Source organism: Brassica napus, chromosome C7 (assembly GCF_020379485.1).
Source record: "Brassica napus cultivar Da-Ae chromosome C7, Da-Ae, whole genome shotgun sequence".
NCBI lineage: Eukaryota > Viridiplantae > Streptophyta > Magnoliopsida > Brassicales > Brassicaceae > Brassica > Brassica napus.
Genome location: NC_063450.1, coordinates 40,452,619 through 40,476,904, shown reverse-complemented (window position 1 = coordinate 40,476,904; position 24,286 = coordinate 40,452,619). Strand labels below are relative to the sequence as shown.

General features: G+C 36.7%; 1 protein-coding gene across 1 annotated transcript; it reads left to right on the top strand.

Annotated features, from left to right (window-relative positions):
• Positions 1–13,341: 13,341 nt before the first annotated feature.
• LOC106410179 (ABC transporter B family member 19-like) lies at positions 13,342–20,080 on the top strand. The gene is made up of 10 exons (XM_013850665.3): positions 13,342–13,972; positions 14,075–14,129; positions 14,397–14,572; positions 14,751–14,951; positions 15,267–15,526; positions 15,612–15,928; positions 16,021–16,244; positions 16,323–17,142; positions 17,230–17,471; positions 18,679–20,080. The coding sequence occupies exons 1-10, from the start codon at positions 13,718–13,720 to the stop codon at positions 19,885–19,887; spliced, it is 3,759 nt and encodes a 1,252-aa protein (XP_013706119.1). The 5' UTR covers positions 13,342–13,717; the 3' UTR covers positions 19,888–20,080.
• Positions 20,081–24,286: the final 4,206 nt, after the last annotated feature.

Sequence of the window (24,286 nt, the reverse complement as noted above, 5' to 3'; positions counted from 1 at the left end):
TATTATTCATTATAAATAATAACTAAAAAATTGGTATAAAGAGGTACAATAATATTTACATCTCACAAAGTAGTTATCAATTTTTAGGACTGACAAAAAATGATGTACCAATGGATAATATTACCGAGTTAGAGTATCCCAACGGAGAGTTCTCTTCATTGGGGTTTCAATATATATATATAGTATGACTATTTAAAACTACGGAAAACCCAAAAGAAAATATCTCATTCATTGAATGGTGAATTTGAAACAAAAAAAAAGATAATTTTGAAAAAAAATCATGAAACTATATAAAATTTGTTGAATAAAAATCTATGAATGGGACAATATTTGCTTTCCAAGTATCCTTTTTAGTATGGTCTAGGTCTGGGCATTTTATCTGATATCGAAATCCGAACACGAATCTGACCCGAAAAATTCGAACTGAAATCCGAACTAAAGTAGCAAAATATCCAATCCGAACTAAAGGAGCAAAATATCTGAGTTAAGAGAGATTCGATATCCGAACCCGAACGGATATCCGAAAATAACCGAACATATATATATTAACCTTATATTCCTAGTTTAATTATCTCATTTTACTCAATTTTTTTATATTGATGTTGTACATGGCTCGAAATCATATAATATACATATAGTTGCTGATAAAGTGATTTGTTATTCACCTAAAATTCATGTCAAGCTTCTTGTTTCATGTATCAACAAAAGTTGCATCCAAATTCTCAGAACAACAACAAGATTAGTGTCTTTCTATTTTTAAAGGTTTCTTTCTAAACCTATTAATCGTCTAACCTATTAAAAATTAGTTAAGTTAATTGTAAATTTTAGGTATAAGAAACTTTCTCAATAAAAATTTTGATTTTTTTTCAAAATCTAAAGTAATCGAACCCGGCCGATATATAAAAATACCCTAACGGTTTCAAACTCTTGTACTTAAGTACACAAAAAACTCAAAATATCTGATCCGAATCCGAACGGATATCCGTAAGTCCATGCGGCATGGACCATGCCTAATTGGGTCGTAGAATACTTGTAGTTTTTGTTAAACTTATTTGGTGAAATGGCAAATAGAGTGAGATAATTATTTTGCAATTATCCGGATTTGTGCAACACAGTTTGTTCTGGACTACTGGGCCGAGTTTGATGTGTGCACATTGAGGTGTCAATTAGACCCAACCACTCTAGGGCTCATTACAAAATAGTCTGCCTTGCATGAAATTTTATCGATTTTTTTTCTCAACGATGCATAGTTATTTCATACATCCATCATATAAATTAAATTATATCCACACCAAAGAAATGCATATTCAATTACATCCATATATTTATAAAACGCACACCGAAGTGACTAAATAACAAATTGATCGGAAAAAACCATTGGAGACAGTGACTGATGATCGAGAGGATATATATTACATGGATGGTAATAGACAACTCATATATACAGACAATCTATTTACTCCATGTTAATAGTCTAAAGATATTCAAAATCGAATCAGACAGTATACTAAGTTTTCAGACTAATCTATTTAGTTGTCTTGCATTTTTTCTGGGACCGGCCGAATAGCCGATAGATTTATTAAAAAAAAGTTTATCAACACAATAAATTAACATCGATGATCATTTGAAGCAAATCAAACATATTTAATATCAAGAGAAAAAACAAAACAACATAAATCAAAATTTGATCTTGCATCCATACCAACCACTAACATGGCAGATTTAGTAACAATTAGCTCATTACACGTTAAATCATGATTCATTAACTATATGCGTATATACGTACATACACAAACATATATACTTAGCTCATTACACGTTAAATCATGATTCATTAACTATATGCGTATATACGTACATACACAAACATACCCTCATCATGCCAAAATTGAATATTGTACAATATCGCAAGCACATGTGTGGACAATTATTGTTTTTTTCTTAACAAACAAAATGTGTGGACAATTATTTTCACTTTATATAATGTATTTATATTTGTGGTTTTCATGAATATAAATTTATATACTCAAATGGGTATTTTTTAAACATTAAAATTCGTATCAAAGTATTATCATCAATTCATAATAATAATATTGGGCTGATCGCCTAATGATTTTTAAAAAAAATTAATAGTTCTGGTGGTTGGAAAATTGCTAAGAGTTTCGACAGTGGAGAGTATTTGTTATTAGAATTCAAATCTCAAACATTTTATGTCTGTGACAATGGATACACCACTTTTGAAAGACAATTTAATGTCCAACATCTTAGTAAATACATAATAAAACCTCTACGATCAATACCATACTTCTGACGATTATTTAATCACATCGTCGTACACTATTATTACAAGACCGTTCTATCTATATTCGTATATGCAAATTATTATTTTTTCAGAATTGGTTGCATCTATCATCTATATTCATACAGCAATATCTCTAGATTTTGATGTATATATAAAATAGAAAAATGGGATAAACGAAACATCGTTGAAGCCGTGCAGTGCCATTGGTCTACACCAAAGCAGCACAAGAAGACAACCACTTCACATGGTCTGCTCTTACATTCATATAACCGAATCTTAAGTCACTTTTAGTTGGTTGTAAATCTGGAATTACTATACTATCCAGCGACTCTCTTTTTTTTCCTTTTTTTCTTTCCATTTACGGCATTTCCAAAACCAACTTCATTTTTAAATTGGCAAAATTTCAAATTTGAATTTTGAGAATGATTCTCTCAAAAAAAAAAAAAAAACAACTTCAAACTTAGCTTTAAAATTTTTACACTTTTCACTAACCTTTTTTATTAATAAGAGTTAACAAAAATCATAAAACTTTTATTTAACAATAAAATATGTAACAAAATATTATACACATTATTAATTAATAAGATAATACATTTTAATAGCGTATTGATATATAATAAGTTTAATCCTAAGTAGTTGTAATATCTTAGGGTCAATCCAATTTTTAGATAATTTCAATCACTAAGAATGCAAACCATACAACTTAATTTAAATGCAATCAATCGATTCAAGTTGATAAGTAACAAGATTCAAACTAAGCAAGCAATATCAAAGACTTTCAATCAATTGTTCAAGTAAGAATCCATGGGCTTAAAAAAATTGATTCAAGGTAATTAGTTTCCAAGTCAATGTGTTAACTTTAACCAATCACAAGTTTCTATAGTTCTAAAAAGTCTAAAAGGTATTTATAGAAATCTAAAAACGAGCTGGGTCAACCCAACAAACCTGGGTTAACCCAGTAAAAAAACAATCTTTTTGCCTGTAGAGACATGATTTTCCCTCTACAGGTTGGTCGCTATGCACTCCTCAGCTCTTCAGGGTCTGTAGCGACCTTGCTATGTCGCTACAAAGGTCGCTACAATCGCTCGCGTCACGCCATAGCAATCAGATGATATCGCTATGCCCACGTCGCTATGACACTTAGCCGTCTGCAGCTTCAGTCATGGTCTTCTCGTAGCGACCAGGGGTGGTCGCTACGCATGTCGCTAAGATGACTCGCGTGGTTTCTTAGCTACTCGTTGATGTCTCTACGCTCACGTCACTACGGACACTTAGTCGTTTCAAGATATCACAGCTCTTCTTCTTCGTAGCGACCAGGCGGGTTTCGCTACGGACGTCGTTACAAAGGCTTGACAAGTGCTATAGCGAACAGACAATGTTGCTACACTCTCATCTCTACGACACTTAGCACCAGAAACTGATATACGCTCCAAACATCTCTCTTTTGGCCTTAGAACGTCTCAATTGTTTTCAAAGTCACCAACAAGGATCTTCAACACCTGATTTAAACACATGTAATGCAATGCAACCTAAATGTACTCTAAATGCATCCAAATGATCAATATGAAAACTAAAATGAATCTTGAAATCATGTATAATACACAAGATATCACGTATTACATGCATTTCGAAATAATAACTAAATCTTTTTTTTTATTTGCATATTACAAGTTAAAACTCGTTAAAATCTTGTACTTTCGTTAGTTGATATAATAATTTTGTTTTCATACATTTTATCTTTTTGTATTTTCACTTTATGATTTGTGTGAAATGTGTATTGTAATATTTTTTGTGTAATATTTCGCTTTACTCGTAACTATAGAAGATAGTAAAATAATTTGAAAATAAATAATTGTATAAATACTTAAAAGTAAAAATACTTCAAATATGTGTATTGTATAGTGAAACTTCGTATTTGAAGTTGTTTTTGAAAATGTTCTTAGCTATTTCTACTCAGTTGCCATTTTAGCACACTTTTATAGTGAGGATATGTGAAACGCTTTAAAAAGTTGATAAAACTTAAGAAGCATCTGATTGAAAGAATTGGTAATTCAAATTTGGATATGAATGTTTGAATCGAAGCACTACAAGAAAACATAATCTTAACGAGGGCGGTTTTCCTCGCAAATTCGTCGTAAAAGAGGCTTTACGACGAATTAGCGAGGAAACGCGTTTGCTCGTTACACGTCTGTCGTAACACATATTTCCTCGCTAATTCGTCGTAACTTAGCGAGGAATATATTTCGTCGTAAAGACGAAGTAGGACGATTCGTCGTAAAGACCACGTCAAAATTCCACGTAAGGACGTCGCTATAATACCTCGTAAATACCTCGAAAATATTTCCTCGTAACCTACACGTAAATACCTTGAAAGAGTTTCCTCGCAAAATACACGTAACAACCACGAAATGATTTCCTCGTAAAATGGTCGTAAACTTTTCCTCGTTATTTCCTCGTAAATGATTCCTCGTAAAATACTCGTTAAATGTTTCTCGTCATTTCCTCGTAAGGTTTTCACGTAAAGAGGTCGTACATTGGCTACGAATTTACTTCGTTTTTATTATTTTACAGAATTTAAAAATATAATTAAAAAATAATTAAAATTATTTAATTTAATAATAAATTAAAATTCAAAATAAAAATAAATCAATATGAAAATATTTTATATATAAATAAGTTTTGAATTTATATAATACAACAACCAAAAAAAAAAACTAAGGGTCGTTCATCGCCCGGTAGAATTCATCACTCCTCCTCGTAACATCCGCCTCGTTATGTACGTCGGATGACTCGCCTTGAATGGGATGTTGTTGTCGCATGTTCCTCAACATGGACTCCCATTCCGGATTTGTGGCCGCAATAACGTCCAAGAAGCCCTCGACTCCACCCATACGAGATTTTGTCGCGGTCAACTCGTTACGCAGCTGAGCGGACTCTCTACGCAGCTCCGTGACTTCATCATCCCGTCGCTGACCATAAGACGATGTCGCTCTCGGAACATCGTTGACGGAACCAATACCCAACGTCCGTCCCTTTTTTTTAGGGACAACCTTAAAAACAAAAAATAAATATTGTAAGTAAAAATTTAAAGTTAAATTAAATGAATAATTAAAAATTATTTTTTTTGAAAATTTACCTCCTCGTAAATCTTATCCACTTCAAGTGTGGATAAGGTGACGGGTAATCCGTCGGTAGACTGCTGGGTCAGCTGAGTCTGGCGGTCTTCAACCCGAGCAACTACGTCGTTGTAGATTTGCTCGGACTTGCCATCTACAAATACGCCCGCCTTGTTCTTGTGGGTCCTCTCGTAAAGTTCCATAAGAGACGGGAGATGTCCCGTCTCTTTGGCCTAAAAAACAGTTAAGAAAGTTAGAATAAATTAATATATGTATTAAAAAAATTATTTAATAAAATATTTAATTACCATTTCCAAACGGACACCGGCGTGGGGTTTTTGGCCCGTAGTGTGAAGCATCGGCCCGTTCCCGTGCTCATCGACCGTGTTACGGGAGTTAGAGCAAGCCTGGGCGATTCTAATGGAATCAGGAAGGCGCCAATAACGGATGAGGCCATCCCACACATCCGTGGTGAGCTCAGCGGGTTTGCCACGCTCATACCCCTTCACGATCCAGTCACCCTTCCAGTTGGAGACCGTGTCCAACAAGCGAACTTTCGCTTTCGCGTTAAACTTCTTCCTCACCCTCTCAGTGATCCCCAAGGCCCAATTATATTTTTGCTGTTGGAAAAAATAAATTAACAATTAGTTTTTTAGAAAGTATATATATAAATCATGAAAAAATTAAATATATATAATTAATTAATAGAAAATTACAGCGTAAATTTTGAACCACGTCTTTCTGACGTAGTGAGGCGTCTTACTCCAGTTTGGATGTGCCATGGAGAAGTAACCCTTGATCGTGTCGGTTACGTCCGATGCAAGACATCCGTCAACCCCCCACCTGGAAAATACAAATTTAAAATATAAATTATTTTTAATGTTATAAAAGAAATTTAAACGAATTAAAAAAAAATTAATGCAACATACCACAACGTTCCGTCCGGTCGGTCTGGGTCGATGACTGGTAAACCTTCTCTGCCTGGCAGACTGAGAATGTCCTCTACAGTGTACTGCGAGTAAGGAGCACTCGGAGGCACCATCAGATCAGGATGAATATCGGCGACCATCGGAGGTGCCATCGGAGGAGGCACAGGAGGAGGCATCGGAGGAGGCACATGAGGAGCCGATGGTGCACTAGAAGAAGTAGACCCAGAGACTCTCTGAGTGTACTGAGTCTCGGGGACAGTCTCCTGGCCCGAAGAACTGGGAGCGGAAGAAGAGGCCGGGTCTAAACGACTACCCGGCTCACCGAAGATCTCTCTGTAATGGGCAGTAAGTCTTCCTTTTCGAACCTGGAAAAAAAATGAAATTTTTAAAATTAACATCAACAATATATTTCCCAACATTATCCACCTAATCAACACTAAATAACATAAAATCCGCAAACCTATCTAAATTCCTATACTAACCACCTAATCTATCCTAAACTAACCAAATTAGAGAGGAATCAGAGAGGCTTACCATTGCTACGAAATGGAGAGGAAGTAGAGAGGAAAGAAAGAGTGAGCGCTCGGGTGTATATATAAGATTACATATCGTCGCAAATTCGTCGTAAGTTTACGACGAAATAGCGAGCAGTTACAAAGGCCCGTGTTTTTTTTTACGAGGAAATTGCGAGGAATCACAAAGGCCCGTGTTTTTGTTTACGAGGTATTAACGACGATTTTGCCTACGTGGAATTAACGAGGCTTGCTTTCCTATAAATATACCCACAACTCTCATTCTCAAACCACACATAAACTCCCAAATCACACACCTATCTGAAATCACATTCCTCAGCAAAATCATATTCAAATTATAAATATTTGAAAAAAATAGGAAAAGGATAAGATATTAGAATTCATGTGGGCGAGACTTACGTATTATAATTGCTGGAAGTCTTGCCACATGTTATTCTGGTATTTTGATCCTTTTCCCTTTTTTCTAGTTTTTACACTATGAGGTATTTACGACGATTTATGCTTACGTGGAATTAACGTGTTTTATGTTTAAATCTTTTTACGTGGTCTTTACGACGATTTCTGGTTACGTGGTCTTTACGACGATTTATGCTTACGTGGTATTTACGACGATTTCATCCTACGTGGAATTAACGAGTGTTATGTTTAAATCCCTAGAATCCGAAACCCGAAACCCCATACCCGAATTAACGATTTATGCTTACGTGGTATTTACGACGATTTCATCCTACGTGGATTTAACGATTTAAGTTTCGTCGTTATTCCTAAACCCCAACCCCCAAACCCGAAACCCGAAAGCCCAAACCCGAAACCCGAAACCCCAACCCCGAAACCCGAAACCCGAAACCCGAAACCTCAAACCCGAAACCCCAAACCCCAACCCCTAAACCCGAAACCCGAAAGCCCAAACCCGAAACCCGAAACCCAAACCCCCATCTTTAATTTTCTACTTCATATATTCCAAACCCCATATTTAATTTTAAGTTTCGTCGTTATTTTTAACGAGTGTTATGGTTAAATCCCTAGAACCCCAAACCCGAAACACGAAACCCGAAACCCGAAATCCAAAACCCGAATTAACGAGTCCCGCGTTCTGTATTTTTATATTTCCTCGTTATTTCCTCGTTGACCTACGAGTCCTTTACGACGATTTTTTGTTACGTGGAATTAACGAGTGTTATGTTTAAATCCCTTGAAACCAAACCCCATATTCCTTATTTTCTACTTCATATACTCCAAACCCCATCTTTATTTCCATTCCAAACCACAATTCCCACATTTGCTTATTCATAAAACAAACTCCCAGCATTACCTTATTCATAAAACAAACCCCACATTATCTTATTCATAAAACAAACTCCCTCATCTTATTCATAAAACAAATACATCAATCGGATACATCGACATTCTCGTCATCACTAGAAACATCATCATTTTCATTAAACTCGTCTTCAACAGCTTCGTCTATGGCATCATCGGTAAGATCTTCGTACTCGTGATTATGCGGATCAATGAGAAGGATGTCATCAATTTCTTGTTCAGGTTCCTCAACTTCATTTATCTGTTCTTCTTGCAATGGTGGTTCTTCTCCACTGATGATTCGTCCTCGAGGTGTAACTTTGATCACTGCTAACCAATTTATACCTGAATCTCTCATCCGAGGGTATGGAAGGAAGCTAACTTGGTCTGCTTGTGAAGCTAAGATGAAAGGCTCGAATTTGTTGTACCTTCGTCCACCGTTGACATCAACTACACCGAATTTGTTAGACCGAACACCTCTGTTGACGACGGGGTCGAACCATTCACATTTGAAGAGGACGCATTTCAGCTTCAGTATCCCTGGAAATTCGACTTCAATAATCTCCGTCAAGATCCCGTAGAAATCTGTTTCCCCTTTCACACATATTCCATAGTTACTGGTCGCCCGCTGTCTACCATAGTCATATGTATGAAAAGTATAGCCTCGTGTGAAATACATCTGTGATGTGGTGACCTTTACAAGTGGAGATTGAATTACTTCGTGTAACCACTTAGGATAATCTGCATCGTCGTCGTCATAATCAACCTGCAAAAATAAAGAGAATGTTAATGAAATACAGATAATGTATGAAAAAAACGTTTTAGTTAATACCTGATTCCGCAACCACTTAATGAAGTGTTGATCTTTCCTTTTGTCTACGTCACTTGTGGATATACCAGGAAATGTTTCTTCGACTTGAGAAACAAATAGGCTGTAAAATCACATTTTATAGGAATGAATCTCTCGCAATTATACAATTAATTATACTTATATGTGTTTCGAAGTGTCAATATATGTTACCTTTCAAAATAACGCATCAATGGATCTTCGCAATTGAGTAGAATATAGGTGTGTGCACTATGAGCGTCTTCTTCACTCGACCACCAAACCTCTTTAGACTTCCCACCGAGTCGCCCAATCTGGCTAAAGATGTCTGGAACACCAGCAACTGCATATGTTGGCGCAACACCACCATCATCATATCTTCTTGGAGCTCTTCTCCGTGTACGTACTTTTGACGCAAAGTAGTACGATGTGAAGTGAGAAACTTCTTCCGTCAAACTTCCAGCAATTATAGAACCTTCAACTTTGGCGAGGTTCTTTGCTTTTCCCTTCAAATATTTCATGGCTCGCTCATACTGATACATCCATCCGTAATGTACAGGTCCACGAAGCAATGCCTCATATGGGAGGTGGACAGCTAGATGCTCCATGACGTCAAAAAATCCGGGAGGAAATATCTTCTCCAAGTTGCACAATAAGATGGGAATGTTCTCCTGAAGCTGTTCCACAACTTCTTCTTTAAGAGTGCGTGTGCTCAGATCCCTGAAAAATGCTCCAATGCCTTTTATATTCAAAAAAAATTAAACACATTGTTAGTCATATATTATTTTGTAAATTATTGTGATATAATACACTACGTACCTGCAAGTGCTTCATGTACGTTTGTTGGAAGTAGCTCCGCAAATGCAAAGGGCAGTAGTCGTTGCATAAATACATGACAATCATGACTCTTCATCCCGGAGAACTTTTGACCCTTTTCAACACATCTAGAGAGATTCGAAACATACCCATCGGGGAACTTCACTTCTGATGCCACCCAGTTGAACAACACCGACTTTTTTTCTGAAGATAATCTGAATATCGGAACGGGAACTTGTCCATTGCTTTTAATATGTAACTCGCTTCTTGAGCAAATATCCGGCAAGTCCAACCTCGATTTTATGTTGTCTTTTGTCTTCCCTGGGACATTCAATATTGTATTCATGATGTTCTCAAAGAAATTCTTCTCTATATGCATCACATCGAGGTTGTGGCGCAGAAGAAGATCCTTCCAATATGGCAACTCCCAAAATATACTCTTCTTGTGCCAGTTGTGATGAACACCGTAAGAATCTGGCATATTACGAGGGACATGCCAATTACCACCCCAACGAACTGTTTCGTTAGCTCCGTAGTAGTCGATTTGCGCTTCAATTTGTTCTCCAGTTAGATATGGAGGAGGAGTGTCTCTCACAACCCTTTTGTGCCTAAACAAATTCTTGTTTCTTCGGTAAGGATGGCCAATGGGAAGAAATCGACGGTGACAATCAAACCAACTTGTCTTCCTACCATTCTTCAGTTGAAACGCATCTGTCGTTCCATTACAATATGGACAAGCTAATCTCCCATGTGTAGTCCATCCAGACAACATCCCATAGGCAGGGAAATCACTTATGGTCCACAAAAGCATCGCTCGCATCGTAAAATTCGTCTTCGTTGAACAGTCATACGTCCTCACCCCTGTTGACCACAAATCCTTCAACTCTTTTATCAGTGGTTGTAGGAAAACATCCAGGGACCTTTTTGGATGGTTCGGACCAGGTATTAATATGGTCAAGAATAGTAACTCCCGTTGCATGCACATCTCCGGTGGCAGGTTGTATGGAGTAAGAAAGACTGGCCACAATGAATATTGTCTCCCTGACATTCCGAACGGACTAAATCCATCTGTGCATAATCCGAGATACACATTCCGGATATTGCTAGCGAAATCTGGATGTACTTTGTTGAAATGTTTCCAGGCTCTTGCATCTGATGGATGAGTCATCTCACCATCCGTCTGAGTATGCTCGGCATGCCATCTCATCTTTCCAGCAGTCTGCTCTGATTGATACAATCTTTTCAATCTGTCTGTAATTGGTAGGTACCACATCCTTTGGTACGGTACCCTATTACGTCCCCGTCCTTGCGGCTTGAATCGTGGCTTCTTGCAGAATCGACATTCTTCTAGCTTCTCATCATCTCCCCAATAGATCATGCAGTTGTCGATGCAAACATCTATCATCTCCGAAGGCAACCCAAGACTATAAACCAGTTTCTGAATCTCATAATAAGAATCAGCAGACACATTGTCTTCCGGCAAATACTCTTTAAACAAGTCCGCCCATTCGTTCATGCAACTTTCAGGTAGATTGTGATCAGTTTTAATATTCATCATTCTAGCAGCTAACGACAATTTAGAGAGACCTTCTCTACAACCACTGTAAAGTGGTTGATTCGCCGCGTTTAACATTTCGTAAAACTTTTTTGCATCTATATTAGGTTCTTCATCTTCATCATGAGCTACGAATGCATCAGCTACCATATCATGAACCCTATCATAATCTACCATCTCCTCCTGATGGTAACTATGTTCATTATGCAAATGATGATCAACCGGTTCTTTTTCCTGAAAATTGCTATTACTACTACTAGCTTCATTCTGATCATAATTAAAACCTTCTCCATGTTGAAACCAGATATAGTAATTTGCCGTGAAACCTCTATTTATTAAATGCTTCCAAACATTTTCACGGTTTGCCAGTTTCGAATTGTTGCATTTCCGACAAGGACAGAACATCTTACCACTTTCTTGGGCGAGCGGTGTTGAATCTGCTTGATGCATAAATGTCTCCAGACCCGCAAGGTATTCTTTCGTCACTCTCCCGTTAGCATCTCTATGCATATACATCCACTTCCGCAACTCGTAAATAGTCCCGGAGCCAGCCATTTTTTTTCTTTCACGTTTTTTGTTGTTGGTGTGTTTAAAATGATGTTCAAACATCCATATTTATAGGAAAATTCGAATCTGGTAGTTGTAATTTTGCTATGAATTTACGACGAAAATTAATTAGGTGGGAAAAAAAACGTGTAACACCTATGAAGTTGGTGGATTCAAAAATTTCTTCGCTAAATACACGTAAACTATTCCCTCGTAAATACCACGCAAAGTTTACGTCGTATTTACGAGGAAATAGTTTTTCCTCGTAAAATACTCGTAAAATTACATCCACTTTACGACGAAACAGTTTTGTCGTTACGTTACGAGGAAATAACGATGGCTTTAGTTTTTCACGTAAATTCGTCGTAAACTCGACGTAAATTTACGAAGATTGTTTTTCCTCGTTAATTTTCGTCGTTAAGCATGTGTTTTCTTGTAGTGAAGTCACTCCTTAGTTTCTTGTAGTGAAGTCACTCTCTTCCCACACCTTTTTAAATTCGTAAAATATAATAATAACAAATGTAATATTATAAGTTAGTACATAGCAGTTCACGTGAACAGATTTAAATAGTTGTTAGAATTCAAGAAGCATTTGAAACCCTTGAATTCGATGAATAATGTATCATTATCATCACTTACGGCCTTTGTTGAATAATATAATTTCTATTAATAAGGTCGTGTGCGATGACAATGATACATTATTAAGTGGTATAAAATGGTACATCACATAAAAATGTATTAGAGTAAATTAGTAATGTTGATGATATTTACTGACTAGCCACTTATCTGCACTATTTGAAATTTTCAAATAAGGACTATGTTATGGAAACTCTTCCCGAATATATTGAAACATAATTTATATACATATAAACATTCACATAAAAGAGTAGAAGGATAAACTTTTTATTATTATTGATAGAGATTCATAGACATTCTTAAACTTGTGGAAACATAGTTTTTCTTTTTTTCATATGGAAAGAAACTTAAGTCAAAGGATTAATGGTCCATCACAAGTTCATTCGCTTGTAGATTATAGCAAAGTTTATAATTTAGTTTAAAATAGTCGGTGATGTTATATAAATGGTCTATTGGAAAGGAAAGAAACTGATGAATTCTCATAACAGAGATGGTAGACCAGCCGAAAGAAAATATACTTGCATATTTGTTAAAAACCACTAATTAAATTTAACCAATCTTGAATGTGTTTTCAAAACTACTATAGTTGAATACGTCATCATTTTAAGGAAGCTACAAATAATAATATATACAAAATAGATCAATCTTCATTCAAAACTTACTAGTAACAAATATCAACTGGCCTTATTTTCACTAATTTTTCTGCTTACCAGTTAAATTACCGATCCCAGTCCACGAGCGCACACATAGGGGGGTACATACGAATCTCTCTTATTTCATATCTCAATGCTCTTGTAGTCTTTGACCACTGGTCTTCTTCAACAGTTGTGCTTTCTCTCCCTCTCTCTCTCATCTCTTCTTCTCTATATATACACATAACACCTTCCTCTCCACACTCTCATTCTCTCTCTATCTCTCTCTCCATTTTTCGATTTCACCACTCCCAAACAAGACTCTAGTACAGAGTTCTCGAACTTACAAAACAATTGTCAGTTTTTTTCTTTCGAGACATTTTTATTCAAAACATTATTATCTCAGCTCTGGATCTCTCCTCCATTTACCAATGACCTCGTTTCCTCTCTGAGCCAACTCGTCTTTGACTCACTATAACTCAGTCCCTTCCTCCTTCTCCTCACTCCACAACTTCGGATCCACAAAAATGTCGGAGACAACGGCGGACCCAAAGCCGGTTCCACCGGCCGAAGCCGAGAAGAAGAAAGAAGAGAGCTTACCGTTCTTCAAACTCTTCTCTTTCGCAGACAAATTCGATTACCTCCTGATGATCACTGGCACTCTTGGCGCCATCGTTCACGGCTCATCCATGCCTGTCTTCTTCTTGCTCTTCGGTGAAATGGTTAACGGATTCGGCAAAAACCAGATGGATTTACACCAAATGACACACGAAGTCTCCAAAGTAAAAACCTTTTCTTTCTATTTACTTATTTAATAAATTAAAAAAAAAATACAGATCTAAGATCTGATCTGTTATTATGTTCTGTCTTAAAAAAAACTGCAGTATGCTCTGTACTTCGTCTACTTGGGTTTGATCGTGTGCTTCTCTTCATACGCAGGTTTGTCAAAATTAAAAACCCAAACTTTCTTTTTCTTTACACACTTCAATCAATAACCCCAGAAACAATAGGATCAAAATATTCAATCTTTAATAAAAAAAAAAGTGAGGATAAACCGAGTCCACGTGATTCATCATGGACTCTTACTTTGTCCGTATCCATTAAGCCGTCATCAAATCGGCATCTCTCTCACATTTATTACGCTTCGTAAAAATAAAAAGATTCTATTTTTATTTTATTTTATTTTATTGTTATCGAATTATACAGAGATTGCATGTTGGATGTACTCTGGAGAAAGACAAGTAGCTGCGCTGAGAAAAAAGTATCTTGAAGCTGTTCTGAAACAAGACGTTGGTTTCTTCGACACTGATGCAAGAACTGGTGACATTGTCTTCAGTGTCTCTACCGATACTCTTCTTGTTCAAGACGCCATTAGCGAGAAGGTAACTAAAATCTTCTTTTATTTTAGGGGTTCTTGTGTATTTGAGGTCGTGTTTATTATTACCGGCGGGTCCCATTTCTATCCCGAACAATCTCAATCAGAGCTTCTTTCCCGTCTACGTTAGCAATTCGAGTGCACGTTAGCAAACGTTTAGTTAACGTGCGCATTAAACTTTTCAGGTTGGGAACTTTATTCATTACCTGTCGACGTTTTTGGCGGGGCTTGTGGTTGGGTTTGTGTCAGCATGGAGACTAGCTTTGTTGAGCGTGGCGGTGATTCCCGGAATCGCTTTCGCCGGCGGTTTATACGCTTATACGCTCACCGGAATCACTTCCAAGAGCCGTGAGTCTTATGCTAACGCCGGAGTTATTGCCGAGCAGGTAAAAAAAGAAGAATAAAAATCTTTAACTTTTTCATATTTTAAATCATTTTTATTGACCACCACCTGTTCGACGTAATGCTTTGTACTGTTCTTAGGCTTGCTCTTTGTACTTGATCCCTCTAATGATTATGTTTCTCTCTCTTCTCTTTCAATCCAGCAAGGACTTAAACAGTGATTTTAACTTCATAATTAACATTTTAATTTTCACTCTTCTTTGGTCAAATCTTAAGTCAATCATTGTCTTTCTCTTCAAAAGTTATCAAAACAGAGTTTAATGTTTTTTTTTTTGTGTGTTTGTGTAATATTATTACAGGCAATTGCTCAAGTTCGAACTGTTTACTCTTATGTTGGGGAGAGCAAGGCCCTGAGCTCGTATTCTGATGCCATTCAGTACACTCTTAAGCTTGGATATAAAGCAGGGATGGCTAAAGGATTGGGTTTGGGATGTACATATGGGATAGCTTGTATGTCGTGGGCTCTGGTGTTCTGGTACGCTGGCGTTTTCATCAGGAGCGGAACAACCGATGGAGGAAAGGCATTCACTGCTATCTTCTCAGCCATTGTTGGTGGAATGTAAGAAACCACAACATGAAACAGTGTTTTTTTCTTTCTAAGGTTGTTTTTTTGTTAATCTTTGTTATGTTTTTGTTGTTTTTAGGAGCTTGGGACAATCTTTCTCAAATCTTGGGGCGTTTAGTAAAGGCAAAGCTGCTGGTTTCAAGTTGATGGAGATTATAAACCAGAGACCGACGATAATCCAAGACCCGTTGGATGGGAAATGCTTGGACCAAGTTCGTGGAGACATTGAGTTTAAAGATGTGACATTTAGCTATCCTTCACGTCCTGATGTTATCATCTTCAGAAACTTCTCTATTTTCTTCCCTTCTGGAAAGACCGTGGCTGTGGTTGGTGGTAGTGGCTCTGGGAAAAGTACTGTTGTTTCCCTCATAGAGAGATTCTACGATCCAAACAACGGTAAACTTGAATATAGACTATCATCTCTTTTTATCCGAGTCTTTGGCTAGTGACATGATCATAATAGCTTTTGTTTTTTTTTGGATGAGCAGGGCAAATTCTGTTGGATGGTGTTGAGATAAAGACGCTTCAGTTGAAGTTTTTGCGTGAACAGATTGGGCTTGTGAACCAAGAACCTGCGCTCTTCGCCACTACTATACTTGAGAACATACTCTACGGAAAGCCAGATGCAACAATGGTTGAAGTTGAAGCTGCTGCCTCTGCTGCTAACGCGCATAGCTTCATTACGTTGCTTCCTAAAGGTTACGAAACTCAGGTATCATCACTATCAACTGATGATATGTCTAAGAAAATGTCATGACCTTCTGTTTAACTTCTTCTTTATGTCTATAAGGTTGGAGAAAGAGGTGTTCAACTCTCAGGTGGACAGAAGCAGAGAATAGCAATCGCTAGGGCGATGCTGAAAGACCCTAAGATTCTGTTACTAGATGAAGCTACAAGCGCTCTTGATGCTAGCTCTGAGAGCATTGTTCAGGAAGCTTTAGACAGAGTCATGGTTGGGAGGACCACCGTGGTTGTTGCTCATCGTCTCTGCACCATAAGAAACGTCGACTCCATCGCTGTGATACAGCAAGGCCAAGTCGTTGAAACCGGAACACATGAAGAGCTCATCGCCAAGGCCGGTGCTTACGCATCCCTCATCAGGTTTCAAGAGATGGTTGGAACTCGAGACTTCTCAAACCCTTCCACACGTCGCACCCGTTCCACCCGCCTGAGCAACTCCCTGTCGACAAAGTCACTCAGCTTGAGATCAGGAAGCTTGAGGAACCTGAGCTACTCGTACAGCACAGGAGCTGATGGTCGGATAGAGATGATCTCTAACGCAGAGACGGATAGAAAGACTCGTGCTCCTCAGAACTACTTCTACAGGCTTCTCAAGCTTAATGCACCGGAATGGCCTTACTCAATCATGGGAGCAGTTGGCTCTGTTCTGTCTGGTTTCATTGGTCCTACGTTTGCTATTGTGATGAGTAATATGATCGAAGTCTTCTACTACACAGACTATGATTCAATGGAGAGGAAAACAAAAGAGTATGTGTTCATCTACATCGGTGCTGGTATCTACGCAGTGATCGCCTACTTGATCCAACATTACTTCTTTAGCATCATGGGAGAAAACCTCACAACAAGAGTAAGAAGAATGATGCTCTCAGGTATATATATCAAACTCTGAACTTTTTACTACTGAATATATCGTCCCATTTTCTAATTGTTTTGGTTTCTTGATTGTTCCTTATCAGCTATCTTGAGGAATGAGGTTGGTTGGTTCGATGAGGATGAACACAACTCCAGCCTGATAGCTGCACGTTTAGCCACGGATGCAGCAGATGTTAAATCTGCCATAGCTGAGAGAATATCAGTGATACTGCAAAACATGACTTCACTTCTCACATCCTTCATTGTTGCCTTCATAGTAGAATGGAGAGTTTCTCTTCTCATCTTAGCCACGTTCCCACTTCTAGTCCTTGCCAACTTTGCTCAGGTAAACAAATATTATCTTTCAGTAGTCTCAGTTTTTTTAATTTTACAACTATATGCATCAAATCATAAAACTTAAATTAAGTAAATATTTGTAAATTTTGTGAGTTTTGTTGGATCAATGGGAATCTTGCATTCACCATTATGATCTACAGAAAAAACGACAAAAGGCCAGTTTTTAATTTTATTTAAATCTCCTTTTTTTGCAAAAGTTCAAAACTTTATAGAACATGGCAACACATCCACTGCCTCTGCACGTGCTTCTTCACTGAGTGCATTTATTTTTACAATAATAATCATAAAAGAATTATTAAGTCTCTTTTTTTTTTCTCCTTTTTGAGAATAGTGTGAGGGTCAAGGACTCAAGATCATGGAGCCCTCACATCAATGAATGTGGAAAACAGTAGACTTTATTTAATCTCTGGGCATCTGTGTAGAATATTTATTATATAGTTTCTATTGGTAGTACGGCCCATAGATAACAGTGTTCACGAAAATAGCTAAGATTCCTCTGTCTTTTATGCATCTATCTTCTTGCTTTACTTATGCTAAATTTCTCCTACTTTAAGCTTTCACACTTACTCAACTCTGAACTCTGTTCCCACTCTCTTATTATTCAATTATTTTACCCATAAACCCATTTTTCCATAAATCACACAAAATCCAAAAAACCTGCAACTTTTCTTTTCTTCCAAGAACCAGTTATTTACAGAAATTGTGTAAGAAGAGACCTTTTTTTTCCTTTTCCTTGCTGTTGTTTTCTCCATTGGTCAAAGTTTTTGTCTCAGCTTTTTATTTACTTATCTCAGTTGTGTGTGTAAGTGTCAGAGTGTCAGTGTTTAACAGTCGTCCAATGGTCAATGCTTGCTTGTGTTTCTTTGTTTTTTCTATCTGCAAGCTTCAGAACTTTGCTTAGATATCACCTAACATGATTTCAAATCTCCATAAGATTTTTCACCCGTGATGTAATTATTAGTTGAAAATCTATCAATAGATTTCACACACAATGACATAGAGATACAATGTATATGCACCTATAATTGATGAGGTTGACGTTTTGCATATGTGATTAACTGAATGGTTCCACATCATGTTTTACCTGGGACTTAAAGAAAGTGAACTAAATTTAGATTTGGACTTAACTTCTATTATAATATTTACTGTTGTTTGCCATCTGTAGTTGTTCTGATGCATAAGTGTGTGTATTGCAGCAACTATCTCTGAAGGGTTTTGCCGGAGACACAGCCAAGGCTCATGCAAAGACTTCAATGATTGCTGGTGAAGGAGTCAGCAACATTAGAACCGTAGCAGCATTCAATGCGCAAAGCAAAATCCTCTCCTTGTTCTGTCACGAGCTCCGTGTCCCTCAGAAAAGAAGCTTCTACCGAAGCCAGACCTCTGGTTTCCTCTTTGGCCTCTCTCAGCTTGCTCTCTATGGCTCCGAGGCTCTAATCCTCTGGTACGGCGCCCACCTTGTGAGCGAAGGCAAGTCAACATTCTCCAAAGTGATCAAAGTCTTTGTGGTTTTAGTCATCACCGCAAACTCTGTTGCTGAAACTGTCAGTCTTGCTCCTGAGATCATCCGGGGAGGTGAAGCTGTTGGTTCGGTCTTCTCGGTGTTGGATAGGCAAACCAGGATTGACCCTGACGATGCTGATGCTGATCCGGTTGAGACAATCCGTGGAGACATTGATTTTAGGCATGTGGACTTTGCTTACCCTTCAAGACCGGACGTCATGGTGTTCAGAGACTTTAACTTAAGAATCAGAGCTGGACATAGTCAAGCTCTTGTTGGAGCCAGTGGGTCAGGGAAAAGTTCTGTGATCGCTATGATCGAGCGGTTTTATGATCCCCTTGGTGGAAAAGTTATGATTGATGGCAAAGACATCCGCAGGCTAAACCTAAAATCTCTGAGGCTCAAGATAGGTCTTGTTCAACAAGAGCCAGCTCTTTTCGCAGCAACCATCTTCGACAACATCGCATATGGGAAAGATGGTGCGACTGAGTCCGAGGTTATTGAGGCAGCCCGAGCGGCAAACGCTCATGGTTTCATCAGTGGTTTGCCGGAAGGTTACAAAACTCCAGTGGGTGAACGAGGAGTGCAGTTATCAGGTGGACAGAAACAAAGGATCGCCATAGCAAGAGCAGTGCTCAAGAACCCTACTGTGTTGCTTCTTGATGAAGCTACAAGTGCGCTAGATGCGGAATCTGAATGCATGCTGCAGGAAGCTTTGGAGAGGCTCATGAGAGGCAGGACCACTGTGGTAGTTGCTCACCGGTTGTCGACCATAAGAGGTGTTGATTCCATCGGTGTGATTCAAGACGGGAGGATTGTGGAGCAAGGAAGCCATTCCGAGCTTGTAAGCCGACCAGAGGGAGCTTATTCAAGGCTGTTACAGCTTCAAACACATAGGATTTGAGCTTATTTAAGGCTGTTACAGCTTCAAACGCTTATGATTTGATGCTTGATGAATTAAGAACAAAAGTTGGCTTGTGTAACTTTTATCAAAACTTTAATATGGGAGGTTTCTATGGATTATAATGATAATATGAATAGGTGTAGATAATGAAGCTTTTGAGTGTTATGGAAGTTCTTTCAGGTTTTTCTTTTAATTTGAATTTTGTCAGAAGCTTATGTATATGCTTATGCGCCCTTCCTGGGACATGAGGCTAAACTATATTTTCATTATGCTTTTAACTTGTGCCTCAAGGAAACGTGTTGTCCTATATTTTGGTTCATCAATATTTGGCAGAAACGTTTGGATGGTAAGTAGACTTGGTCGGAGATGGTGTGAGTGGTTTAATCAGGCATGGTCTGATCCGGTCAAGTGGTCTTAGAGTGGATGAGTCCATGATTAAATTAACCATCAAAATGTAAGAAACTAATGAAGCTTCTTTGGCTCAAAAGGCCTTCACACATGTCTCAGAAATGTTCATGACATAACAATTCATGTCTTTTTGTGACAACTTGGCTGCAAATTGTTTGACAGTAAATCTGGTGTTCCACGAGTATACCATTTGTCACGTCTCGACACATGATATTGATAAGTTAGCTGGTATTTTCACTAAAGTTTTCGGGTGGGCAAGCACATTTTTTTTTTTCTTATTGGGTGTATGTAATTTTTACGTGTCTAATAAACCGGGCCGGTCCTGGGCAAAGCCTAATGAAACAATCGCCTTAGGTCTCCAAATTTTTTGAAAAATTTGGCATGTAAATAGATCCCCAAATTTAAAAAAAAAAAAAAAAAAAAATTTAGGCCCCCAATTTTTTTAAATATTTACTAAATAGTGTAGGACCCCTAAATTCTCATAGCCGGTCCTGCTAATAAATGAAAAGATACCACGAAATCCTCAATAATTATTTGTGTATGTTTCTCACGTGTTATTGGTATATATACATTACATTTCTATAAATGTAAATTTCTAGAACGACTAGAAGAAATTAGGTTAGATAGGTAGCATGTAGATATATCAGTGTTTTGCTGTTTTTTTAAAAATAGATTAGTGCAACTTATCAATGTTTAAGAGAGCTCAAGAACACCACTAACCCAAGTCTTAGTTGGTCTCGATTATGATATTGTAGATATATCTTCTAATTGTTGGGGTCACGAAAAAGAAAGGATGTACTTGATTCATTTCTTCTTTTTTCGTCATATTTTTTGCTGGTGTGTGTGGGGGTGTACATAAAGTTCAATAATTACATGAAAAGAAAAACAAACTGAATAAACCAACTGTAAAGCCCTTCAATCTTATTATTCTATAAGTTGGATCTCTTTGCTTTTATTTGCTTTAGCATGTGGTTTTCAAAACCTCCTTTTAAGATAAAGACCATATCTTATTGCAATTTTTTTAAAATTTCCAATCAACACATGCAATAAAGATAGAAAACTTGCGTAGTTATTTTCAAATTGGAATAGAAATTAATTAGAACACTGAACCAAGCCACATAGAATAAAAGCATATCACGCGAAAGTGATGAAAACTTCAGGAAAAGCTAAATCGAGTTATGAATTTTATGAAAAGTGTTAATGTGTGTTACTGTTATCATTACAACTTTTAAATAAAGAAATAAATTGAACATGAAAAGCAGCATTGGGAAGGAGTAGCATGTCCCCACTTACTGACACACCTCAAGTATGTTCACTTTACAGTAGTATGTGTATGTGTCCACACTATTTTAAATAGATACTAAAATCGTTTTAGAATTGTTCACACAGATTTTTTTTTTTTAATAATAATATTTACCTAACTACAAATCAACCAATAATAAAATAAAAGATATATTATCATTGGTTATATAATATTAAATATTAATAAATTTTACATAAAAAACCGAAAACGTCATCTAATTTGGAACATAAAAATTTCTCTAAAACGACTTATATTAAAAAAACAGAAAGGTATGTTTTTTGTATTAAATCACTTTGAATTTTGTTATAAAAAAGGAAAAGAGAGATGTTTTGCTTAATTACATAATGTGTGTGATAATTTCTATGAAATATTTCTGCAATTATACTTTTAGGCCGAATGGATATTTCATATTTTAATTTTGGACAATTCTCTCAAATTTTTTTTTAAAAGTTTTTATCACAAAAATAGCTTTCAAAAAAGAAAATAACCAAAATAATCTTTTTTTATTTTGAATTTTTTTTTTTTGTTTTTTTTTAAATTTGAAACTCTATCCCCAAAATTCTACTCCTTAACTCTAAAACCTAAGTCTAGATTAGTTAATCCTAGAGTAAAAATGCATTTTTACCCTTTAATAAGACTTGTTTTGGTTATTTTTTTCGTTGAAAACTATTTTTGTGACAAAAACTTAAAAAGAACTATTTAAAAAAATTTAGAGATTTAATTATACTATCTGTAATTTGCTATATATATAACAGATAAACTTACTAGTATCCGTATCTTTCAATCTGATTGAGCTACATGCTAATATTATATACTGTTATGATTCCGGTCTGTAGTTGATTTCAATATTACGCTGTTCTGATTTGATCCAAGGCTACCCACAATTCATCACGGTTCAAGTTTGTGCCTGTGGCATGAAACAACCTCGAACCTGCTCATCTTTGTGCTAATTTGTCAAAAGTTTAAAGCAGGCTAGTTTAAAAGAAAACTATTCAGAGATGTAGTTATCATTTTTCATTTACCGATGGATATGTAGGGAAAAAGTGTGAAGATTTTTTGGTGTTTATACAGAAAATCTTTCCTTTTTAATTGTATGATGAGAGGGCAAAAGGGCAGACATGTGCTTCGCAATCTCCCATTATCAACGATGTCACTCGTTGTATTATTCATATTTTAGCAAACAGTCCATTCATATATATATCTCTATCAATCATTCAAAACATCATATCAATCAATTTTAGGACATTGCTCCATGTCTTTTTATGTTACGAGTTACATATATAATATAATTATAATACTTGACTAGTTTTCGATAATACCTAGTAGAACGTAAAATTTACAATTTCAGCATAATTTCGAATTTGAATAACAAAGATTCAATTTTATTCCAAATAAAGTCATGCTAGCCAAGTGATGACGCTATCGGTGGGTATTCGGGTACCCGTTCGGATTCGGATAGGGTATTTCGAATTTTCGGATATTTTGGTATAGAGGTATAGAACCCGTTCGGATATTTCTGTACTTCGGGTCGGGTTCGGGTATTTTTCGTTCGGATTCGGTTATTTTAATCGGGTTCGGATATTTAGATTTTGAAAAAAAAAATTAAATTTTTCATTTCTCAAATTTTTTGTATTTAAAAATATAATTTTCATTTAACTAATTTTTTATTTTTAATAGATTGAATGGTTAATAGATTTGGACATAACATTTTGAAACTAAAAGACATTAATTTGGTTATTGTTTTTAAATTTTGGATATAACTTTTTGTTAATTCTTGAAATATAAAGTTTGACATGCATTTTAAGTGAGTAGCAAATCATATTCTCCGTAATTCTATGTATATCATATGAACTTAAAGTATGTGTAGTATCAATATAAATATTTTATATAAAATGAGAGATATAAACTAAAAATATATGGTTAATTATACATATGTTTGGTTATCTTCGGATATCCATTCAGGTTCGGATATCCAATCTCTCCTAATTCAATACCCGTTCAGATATTTTGCTACTTCGGTTCGGATTTCGGTTCAGATTTTTCGGATCGGGTTCGGATGCGGCTTCGGATATCGGGTAAAGTGCCCACCCCTAGATGACGCTATAGGTGTTAGTGAGTACGATGTATATATGTACACTACAAGAAAACAACGGCATTCTGACGGACATTCCGACGGAAAATGAAATCCTCGGAATATCCCGAGGAATTTACGAGGATATTCCGAGGAAACACAAAATTTGGTTTCCTCGGAATATACCGACGGAATTCCGAGGAAATATTAATCCGTCGGAATATTCTTATGGAATACCGAGGAAAAATGTATTCCTCGGAAAAAACCGATGAATTCCGAGGATATATTATAGCCGTTAGAGAGCCGTTGGGGGATTTTAAAAATTCCGAGGAAATTCCGACGAACTAGCCGTTTCCGTCGGAATTCTGTCGGAATTTCTTTGGTCTGTCAGCAGGATTTCAACTATAAATATAAGCACCCCTCTTCCTCTTCATTCACTCCATATCTTCATCCTCTCTCTTACTCTCTTTACATACGAATTTGATTCATAAAAAACATGTCTTCTTCAAATTATTTTCGTTATTGGATCGATCGACCTCATTTGGATCCGAACACGAGATTGCTTACGGAAGAATACCAACGAGGTATAACCGAATTCATGGGATTAGTTCACCGAC